General features: G+C 46.3%; 1 protein-coding gene across 1 annotated transcript; it reads right to left on the bottom strand.

The window, feature by feature from the left end:
• Positions 1-509: 509 nt before the first annotated feature.
• On the bottom strand, positions 510-9,948 carry RGS9BP (regulator of G protein signaling 9 binding protein). Its single transcript, XM_063946007.1, has one exon. The coding sequence runs from the start codon at positions 9,187-9,189 to the stop codon at positions 8,476-8,478; it is 714 nt and encodes a 237-aa protein (XP_063802077.1). The 5' UTR covers positions 9,190-9,948; the 3' UTR covers positions 510-8,475.
• Between the last annotated feature and the right edge of the window lie 235 nt (positions 9,949-10,183).

Below are 10,183 nucleotides of genomic sequence, written 5' to 3'. Positions count from 1 at the left end.
AGATTGCTGGGTACCCGGGAACGGACTAGGAGGTTGGCCAACAAGGACGGGTAGGAGATTGCTGGGTACCCGGGAACGGACCAGGAGGTTGGCCAACAAGGACGGGTAGGAGATTGCTGGGTACCCGGAAACGGACCAGGAGGCTGACTAACAAGGATGGGTAGGAGATTGCTGGGTACCCGGGAACGGACCAGGAGGCTGACTAACAAGGATGGGTAGGAGATTGCTGGGTACCCGGGAACGGACCAGGAGGTTGGCCAACAAGTATGGGCAGGAAATTGCTGGGTATCCGGGAACTGACCAGCAGGAATTAAAATGGAATTACGACCCATCCCTGCAGGAATAAAAACAATAATTTCTGCAATGTATCATGTGTATTATCTATAGCGATGCAAAGGACACCGTGAGAAGTATCAGTTGGACATTTCCTATCACAGTAGTTTATATAAACTGCCCAATGCGTTCATGCAATCAGTACCACCGAAAAATAAAATAAAACTTTAATGAAGTGAGAGACGTAATGTCAATAACTTTATTATCACAGACAGAGCGGTTTTCATTAACAGTTACTCCCATGAAAACAAGACCCTGTACAGTAAGTGTCAGGCACACATTATTGACACAGTATAAGGGTGAACTTTTTACCAAAGACTATAAAATATACAGATATATACTTGCACACTCTCGATAAGGCAATTAAAAGAGACAGACAAGATTACCGTTTATTGTACTGCAATTACGTCTTCTCATATCCATCCTGGCCCTTTGTTATAGGGCCTATCAGAGGATTTTACAAATAAGTAATAACATACTTTGCAACACAGTGATAAGCTCAGAAAACGTGGTGACAAAACTAGGCAGAATTATTGCTAACCTTGGACATGAAACAACTGCTCTGCTCTCTGCCTTGGCTAACACTGTGTCTACAGAGCAGCAATGCATCATGTCCAAGGGATATCAAAACTAATCATTGCTACTTAGATGATACATAGATCTTGTTAGGAAGTACAGATGAAAGGCATTCAGTGAAAGGTATAGGAGGGTATATAGATTGCAATCTGCAAGCAGATACCTCTTACTTATTTCTTATTACCCAGCAATGCTTTACTACAGCCTAGTCTATACTGGCGCTACATAAAATACATTAGTGACAATATAAGTCAATAAATTAAAGTTGTCTGAAAAGAAAAAGCACCATTTGAAGAAGAGAACATGGACTCAATTTCGTCAGAGGCTCTCCCATGGTTATAAAACTCCAGAAGCTGTTGGCTGTGAAACCATGCTGGGACTTGTAGTTTCGCAGCAGCTTAAATGACACATTCCTGACTTGTAGAAAATAAAATGCATTTTGTCAATGTAAATACCTTCAGTGCTTCCCTATCTAATTACATCCTCTCTGTACAGTACACATAACCTTCACTGCCTACCTATCTAATTACATCCTCTCTGTACATTCCACATAACATCACATATCTTGTCTTTCTTTACTCTCACACCCTCCTGACACTTGGCCAACATTGCGGGATGATCATAACATACAATCCATTAAGAACCTAGCAATCTGGTGGATCATTATGTGACAGGTAGCATCTATCCTTGTGTATCAATGCCTATTTCCCTATAGAGTGTAAGCTTGTGAGCAGGGCCTTCCTACCTCTATGTCTGTCTGTTTTTACCCAGTTTTGTTCTATTACTGTTGTTCTAATTGTAAAGCGCAACGGAATATGCTGCGCTATATAAGACACTGTTAATAAATAAATAATAAAGAAATCTTGGGTATCTTTGTAGTAGTATCTTAGCATGCAATAAACACATGCCTTCAACCTATGTTATTTGCACTTTGTAAGATCATGGGTGGCCCACAGACTCCAATTAAGCAGACACTCAATGCTACTACGGGAAACGTTGGTACTTTTGTGCAATATCTTTTACGCAAAGCGTCACTCACGTGGCCAGAAAGCATTTTCCTGCAATACACAAATACTGCATTTAGCAACGTCTCCAAATAAGGGGCCTAATTCAGACCTGATTGCAGCAGCAAATTTGTTAGCAGTTGGGCAAAAACCATGGCCCTCATTCCGAGTTGTTCGCTCGCAAGCTGCTTTTAGCAGATTTACTCACGCTAAGCCGCCGCCTACTGGGAGTGAATCTTAGCATCTTAAAATTGCGAACGACGTATTCGCAATATTGCGATTACACCTCTCTTAGCAGTTTCTGAGTAGCTCCAGACTTACTCGGCATCTGCGATCAGTTCTGTGCTTGTCGTTCCTGGTTTGACGTCACAAACACACCCAGCGTTCGCCCAGACACTCCTCCGTTTCTCCAGCCACTCCCGCGTTTTTCCCAGAAACGGTAGCGTTTTTTCACACACACCCATAAAACGGCCAGTTTCTGCCCAGAAACACCCACTTCCTGTCAATCACATTACGTTCGCCTGAACGATGAAAAAGCCGTGAGTAAAATTCCTAACTTCATAGCAAATTTACTTGGCGCAGTCGCAGTGCGAACATTGCGCATGCGCACTAAGCGGAAAATCGCTGCGATGCGAAGAAATTTACCGAGCGAACAACTCGGAATGACCCCCCATGTGCACTGCAGGGGAAGGGGGGGGGGCGGGGCAGATGTAACATGTGCAGAGAGAGTTAGATTTGGGTGGGGTGTGTTCAAACTGAAATCTAAATTGCAGTGTAAAAATAAAGCAACCAGTATTTACCCTGCACATAAACAAAATAACCCACACCCAAATCTAACTCTCTCTGCACATGTTACATCTGCCCCACCTGCAGTGCACATGGTTTTGCCCATTAGCTAACAAATTTGCTGCTGCGATCAGATCTGAATTAGGCTCAATGTGCAGAGTTTGTGAGTGCAGGACCATCGCATACACTCCAACTGTACCTTTTTGGCTGGTACAGTACCGTTTTTTTTAATGTTTTTTCTTATGGTCTGTACCGGCCAAAAAGGGCTTTGTACCGATTTTTGACACAGAACATCTCCATTGAAAGTATAGGAAACGCCCCCTTTACACATGGCCATACCCCTTTTCCTAATTAGTACCGGTTTCCGAGTGTAAAATGTTGGAGGATATGCCACCGTATGACCCGTAAGTGGCTACGGAGAGATTAGACTTTGCCACTAAAATGGCCTAAAGCCTCCGTCAGGGCAGGAGAGCAGCGTATTACGGAACGCACGAGGATTGCACTTTGACAAGCTACCACGATAACTTACAGAGAGGATGCTGTTCGGAGTGAATGTGTTTTAATAATTAAGCAGCACAGTTTACATTATTCATTGCAAAACTTTTTTTCCCCCCTCCCAGACGTGAAATAGACAAAAAGCAAAAAAAAAAAAAAAAAAAACAGCGGAGGAGGAGCTCATGAATCTGCGTGCGATACCAACCAAACCAATTAGGACGCATTCGGGTCAATGGAGAACCACTCACAGTCCTTTTACAAGCACATACAGGAGAATATGCTGCTGTTTAACGCCTGTAAATCCTGGGATCCGGTCTCTAGGTCGACAGTAACTAGGTCGACAGGGTCTCTAGGTCGTCATGTTCTTGGTCGACAGGTCAAAAGGTCGACATGAGTTTTTCACGATTTTCTTTTCTTTTTTTTAAACTTTTCATACTTAACGATCCACGTGGACTACGATTGGAATGGTAAGCTGCCCGAAGCCATGCGAGGGGACGCGGTGCACTAATTGGGGTTCCCGGTCACTCTACGAAGAAAACGACACCAAAAAAACATTAAAAACTCATGTCGACCTTTTGACCTAGACTCTGTCGACCTAGAGACCCTGTCGACCTAGTTACTGTCGACCAATAGTGGTCGACCTAGACAGTGTCGACCTAGTTACTATCTACCTTCCATACCACACCCGTAAATCCTATAAGTTGTAAACTTCCGAGCGGGGGTCCCGGACCTCTGTATGTTTGTTACTTCCCAGTCTTGTTTTATTGTTTGTTAAGAATTGTGATTATCCGTAATCTGCGCAGATTCTGTTAGTCGCGAGCCCTGTATGCGGCAGGGAAACCTTGTTTTTGGTTATGTCCCATAGAGGCACAAGCTAAGGAAGACCAGAAAAGTGCATGAAACTCGCAGCGGGGTCTCCCCCATATCACCTTGCCTATCGGTCTCTAGGTTAAAACGATGAACCGTGCGGCCGGCCAGCCTCACCGGAACACCCCGCGTCTTCTGTTATTATCAATAGGTGCCAACTGTTCTCAAAGGGATTGTTATATTAAAATATACATTTTATTCTAATAAATAAATGGACTGTACGTAGCAAGTTGTCAACGCTTAAGCTGGGTACACACCTGGGCGTTTGGCCGATCTATCCATAAGTGCATATACCAAGCGTCAGCCCGGTGTGTCGTGCCTGATGCATTTAAATGTTGCAGCATTTATTAAGGAGGATTATATATTCTATATTTTGCCTGGCCCGCATGTCAGTGCCGCCCCCCCCCCCCGCAGAAGTGTAAAAGCATCATACAGCGGCGATGCCTTTGCACTTCTAGAGTAGCTCCCGACAAGCGCAGCTTTAGCGTGCTGGCCGGGAGCTACTCGTCGCTCCCCGGCCCGCAGCGGCTGCGTGTGACGTCACGCAGCTGCTGCGGCCCGCCCCCCGTTTGGTCCGGCCACGCCTGCGTTGACTGGACCGTTCCCACGAAACGGCGGCCACATGCCGCCGTTCCGCCCCCTCCCGCCCAGCGATTGCCTCTGCCTGTCAATCAGGCAGAGGCGATCGCAGCTCTGCTACGGAGCGCCGGCGCACTACGGCGCCGGTGCATGCGCAGTAGGGACCCGTTCGCTCGGCTGCGACAAAAAGCAGCGAGCGAACGGGTCAGAATGACCCCTCAGAGTCGTAGTTACTAAAATAATTCATTTATCCAAAGAGTTGAACAGCTGGAATTTATCCAGGGGGAGATAGATCAAGCCTTGGAGAGAGGTAAAGTGGAAAAACAACCAATCAGCTTCTGTCATTTTGTTTGGCTGCTATGTGCAACGTCTCCACTTTATCTCTCTCCTCCACCCGAATATCATCCAAACTCAACGAGGATCTTATCCCCTCAACCATCTCAGACTGAGCCGCAGGAGTGGGACACGCTCACTTGGGGGGGAGGGGAGTCTATGTATGAAGCAGTGAAAAGAGTGGAGAAGTGAGCCTGTGGAGAAGTTGCCCATGGCAACCAATCAGCTGCTACCTATAATTTTACAGAATGCACTTTATGTTACCTCAACACTGATTGGTTGCCACGGGCAACTTCTCCACTGGCTCAATTCTCCACACTTTTCACTGCTTCATGAATAGACCCAATTATCTGTACAAATACAGAATATGATTGGCGATACTTCATCTCCAAGCTTTGATACATCTCCCCTTGGAATGAGATGTCTGAAACCTTCTAAAGCAGTGACAGGAAAACGGGTATACTTTGGGAGACACATTGGGCGGCCCTCTAACCTTCAACAGGGACGGACATTGGGGGTCATTCCGAGTTGATCGCTCGCTATTTTTTGCAGCGCAGCGATCAGATAGTCGCCGCCTATGGGGGAGTGTATTTTCGCTTGCAAGTGTGCGAACGCCTGTGCAGCCGAGCGGTACAAAAAAAGTTTGTGCAGTTTCTGAGTAGGTCTGAACTTACTCAGCCGCTGCGATCACTTCAGCCTGTCCGGTCCCGGAATTGGCGTCAGACACCCGCCCTGCAAACGCCTGGACACGCCTGCGTTTTCCCAACCACTCCCTGAAAATGGTCAGATGACACCCATAAACGCCTTCTTCCTGTCAATCTTCTTGCGATCGGCTGTGCGAATGGATTCTTCGTTAAATCCATCGCCCAGCACCGATCCGCTTTGTACCCGTACAACGCGCCTGCGCATTGCAGTGCATATGCAGTTTTGCCGAGTTTTGACCTGATCGCAGCGCTGCAAAAAATAGCTAGCATGCGATCAACTCGGAATGACCTCCATTATCGTTAATCTCATTAGCAAGTTAAGTTAATATATTTAATCAAGGAAAGAGACTCCAAAATGTAGTAAGATTTCAACAGGCCTTTCAAACAAGTTTTACCAGCTATAACAAACAAATACGACAGAGCAGGAACGATCTGGGGACTGCACGTGAAGGCTTGGACGGGCAACTTCTCCCCCTAACGGGTCTTGGCAAGACAGACCCCGAGAAACTCACAGGAACCGGCACGACAGCAAAGCGGCCTTGTGCAGCATTTTCCCAAGCGGACGGTTTGTAAAATTACAAATATCACCAGGGGAGGGAAAAATAGATTGCAAATATTGGTCAACAATTTTGGTAACTTGCCCTGCTGTCAATCTCATGGCAAAAACCCTGGGGAAAAGGGTTTAGCGATAATAGAAACGTGACAAGCAGAGAATGGGTGAGACCTCTACAATTATTTGGAAAATATTAAGAACGTTTGCAGTTTGCGCTGAGTCAATGATCTTCTTCACGTTGGCACGGGGAAGCCTGGTGATAACAGCAAGAACGCACTCTTACGGTTACGGACTATTCCAGCCTTCCAACTTAGAATACTAGAATTTAAGACCACTATATACCCAACCAGCACAATACATATACCTTGAGTACACCTAGACCACTATCCTTCCTCCTTACGTATTAACACCACCTATCTGACAGTAGATATAAACCGGCACTTTCATATATTTTATATATATATATTTGCTACTTGTGGCATATTTATCACAAAATACATCTTATTATGTGCTAGGAATACAAAAGGGAACACTTTATATAAAGGTCATGCAGCGTGGCCAATTATTGGTCCTCATTATGGCAGGGCCCTCCGACATAAAGAGGATTCCAGGCCCTTCTGAGCGCTGTATTTTCTGGGGAAGAGGCAGCCACATAGCAATATATGGACTGGAGAAAGGCCAGGTGGGAACTGTAACACAGAAGGGCGCCAATTTGCCAAACCAATATTCTGAAACCTGAAACCCAACCATTCACCAGCAACTGGTGAGAATTCCGAGACACAAATCCGACTGTGATCTCACTGGTTCAGTAACGGGTAGACGCCTTCCTATAGATATTGCTTACTGCCTCCGGTTCATGTAGATCAGTGGTTTTCAACGCAAGTTCTCAAAGTACACTCAACAGGTCATGTTTTCTGTATTTTCTTGAATCATACACAAGTGAGTTGATGTATTTTTCTGGGTCAGTAATTGTCCCATTTGTTTGCATAGACAGAAAGCCTGAAAACATGACCTGTTGGGGTTACCGGAGGACTGGAGAGGAGAGGCGTTGATGTGGATGACCGATGTAATACAGTAGCAGCATACCATATTCAGTAATGACTAAATACTGTACACGGAAGCATTAGACGGGCCAAAAACTTGCAGCCAATCACATCAGCAGCAACCGAGGAGTCACACAGCTACCCAACAACCTGACGGTCATTAATGTCAAAATAAAATATACAAAATCCAAAAAGGTTGAGAAAAAAAATTGCAACAATTTTTTTATGTACATAAACTTGCTACATAATTACTATATGAAGGAGCCAAACTTGTGACTTTGAGACTATATATATATATATATATATATATATATATATATATATATATATATATATATATATATATATATGCCCATTGTATTGCTAGAGGGTTGGAACGGCACAGGGATTTGTGTCCGTGCACCGTGCCTCTCAATGGCCGTGCCTCGGTTACACAACAGGCCCCTCCATCATCGCTCTACCGTTAATAACACGGGTGCCATGCATAGATTATGAGGACGGCTGTCAGATCCAAGGTTGCTATAGACAACCACATCAAGTATAAAGATCTATATGACACACAGTGCATGGGGGGGGGGGCACCTTGCCACCTTCAGTCACAGCAAGGAACGGCGAAGCATAATACACAAATAGCAGACGGAGGCTTATTGTAATCGGTGCTCCCCTCCCTATAAACCCTTCAGCTGCCAGAGAAAGACGATGTATGCATTGCAATGAATGAGTTAACACAGATGCATTAAGGATTTAGTGGTTTAGTGCAAAGGGAAAGATGGCATTGATTTTGTATGATACATCAGTCTTCCAAGCCTAAATCCTTTTCATGCATGATTAGAATGAACTAAGCTGACATCGGAATTTTTTTGGTTCCTTTTTTTTAACCATATCTACTCTAGCGGTGCAGGAGAAACCGGTGCAGACAGAACAAAGTGACCCAATAAAAGGAGGTTAATGTCTGTAGGTAACGAGGAGTCACTAGCAGCTCGCAGGGCAGTTGGCAGATGGAATGAACGATAGATAGACAGAGAACACGGAGTCCATGCTCAACGGTTCAAAAACCACGTGAAATATAGATCCTGCCGGGCTCTAGAGTCAGAAGGAATGGGATATTTGGCTCAATGCAAACAGAATAAATAAAACCAAATAAATAAATAAAATGTACAGTGTTACTCTGCGACTCCACCGAAAAAAAAAAAAAAGTGCGCTCAAGACAGTTTTACCACGCAGACCGCCAATATAATGGCGATGATGAGGACCACGCTAAAGACCGACCCGGCTAAGAGTTTGCTCAGGTCGCAGAAGGCCTTGCGTTCCTCTGTGGATACAGTGCCAGGCGAGGAAGCTCCGGCGCTGGCGGCGCATTTCAGTTCAGCCCCCAGATTCTGCTTGGCTTCCACAGACCACTGGGGGACGCTGACTTTCATTTCCATCTCGTACATCATCTCATCCACTTGGTTGATCTCGTTCTCCAGATCCTTGAGGTCCAAGACGTCAATGTTGTGCTCGGCGTCGTATTTCATGTTCTGGATGCTCATGGCCCGAGCAGCCACCCCGGAGGTGCCCCCATTCATGCCGCTCTGTATGATGTGCTTCTTGGGGATGTTTAGCGGGAACTCATGCCCGAGTTCCAAAGCTCGCCTCATGTCGATCTCCAAGATGTCCATGCAGGTGGAGAAGATAACCCATAGCCTCTCAAACTCCGCTTTGTCCTCTTTGCTTAGGGTGGTGTCCTTGAGCGTGCTGGTGAGCTTGTTCCTATTGGCCACTGCCAGCTCCTGAGCTTTCTGCCTGGTCTTCTTCAGCTCCTCACGTAGGTTCTGCGAGTCGGACGTTCCACCTATCGTGAGCACCAGATGCCTGTAACACGCCGTCACCTTATTCAAAGCGGCCAGCAGCGCCTTACACTCCTCCTTCAGCATCTCCCCGGGAAACCTTGCAATGCCAACCAGTAATGGGTTGGTGGAAGCTCAAAGGATGGCCAACCAGACAGGGCTCTCAAAACGTTTGCAACCAGAGTGCAATGGCGGGAAGGTTATTTGGGGATTTCAGGTCTTCCATTATTTGGCAACTGGAGGACGCTGCAGAAGGCTCTAAGAAGATGATACCCTACTCATCCGCAAGCTCAGCTGTGCCAAGATCCTACATTGTACCCTCTGCACTGACGGTCGGTAACGTGCAACAGAAAAATGCATCCGAAAGTACCAGTCGCATCAATATACGTTATATTCCAAAGCAGAGTTCTGGGAATAACGAGCCGCTGGGACGCTGCCCATCCGACGAGCCAATGGATTCTCCAATGCTGTTACATCAGCTTAGAATCTGCAACACAACCTTGTCCCAGAGCTCTGGACATGTCCTCATGCAGATGCAGTGGATGGATCCAGCCCTACAGCCATGCAGAGCACTTGGTTGTAGTCTCCAGGTCCCCAGCAGGGAGCTTCCCACACCTCCTGCTTCTCTCTCAGCTCTGTGCAGCCTCACATAGCAGCAGCAGCCAGCAACAGCAGCAGCACCTGGAGGAGTCACGTGAGGACAACACAGCAGGGAGGGCGCACGTGACCGCTGGCCGAGCCCCCCTGCGCCGCCATCTTTGGTGAGGGCAATTCGGGTCGCTTTATAGACGCCTTTTTCCTCGGAAAGAGCGTAGGATTCAGCCGCCGTAAAGCGAAGGTCACCTATACTGACGCGAATTAAATAGAGTTATTGTGTTTCTGATGGAAAACGAAGGGCTTGTTTCTAGGCGGCTACGGAGAAAGCGTTGTATACTGCTGCTGATGACACTGTGATTTACTAGCGGAGTTATTTACTCACACGATGCGCTTTCAGTCAAACGACGAGCGATTTTATTTTCCAGGAACAAAGATGGCGGCCGGCACTTGCGGGTCAGTGACGTACACCACCCCATGTCTTCTG

Source organism: Pseudophryne corroboree, chromosome 11, assembly GCF_028390025.1.
Source record: "Pseudophryne corroboree isolate aPseCor3 chromosome 11, aPseCor3.hap2, whole genome shotgun sequence".
Classification (NCBI taxonomy): domain Eukaryota; kingdom Metazoa; phylum Chordata; class Amphibia; order Anura; family Myobatrachidae; genus Pseudophryne; species Pseudophryne corroboree.
The sequence above is the reverse complement of the archived record's forward strand: the minus strand, read 5'-3'. Positions and strand labels throughout refer to the sequence as shown.

Bases quoted from the DNA above. Each gene is read 5' to 3' on its own strand.
- RGS9BP (XM_063946007.1), bottom strand. From the start codon at position 9,189: ATGCTGAAGGAGGAGTGTAAGGCGCTGCTGGCCGCTTTGAATAAGGTG.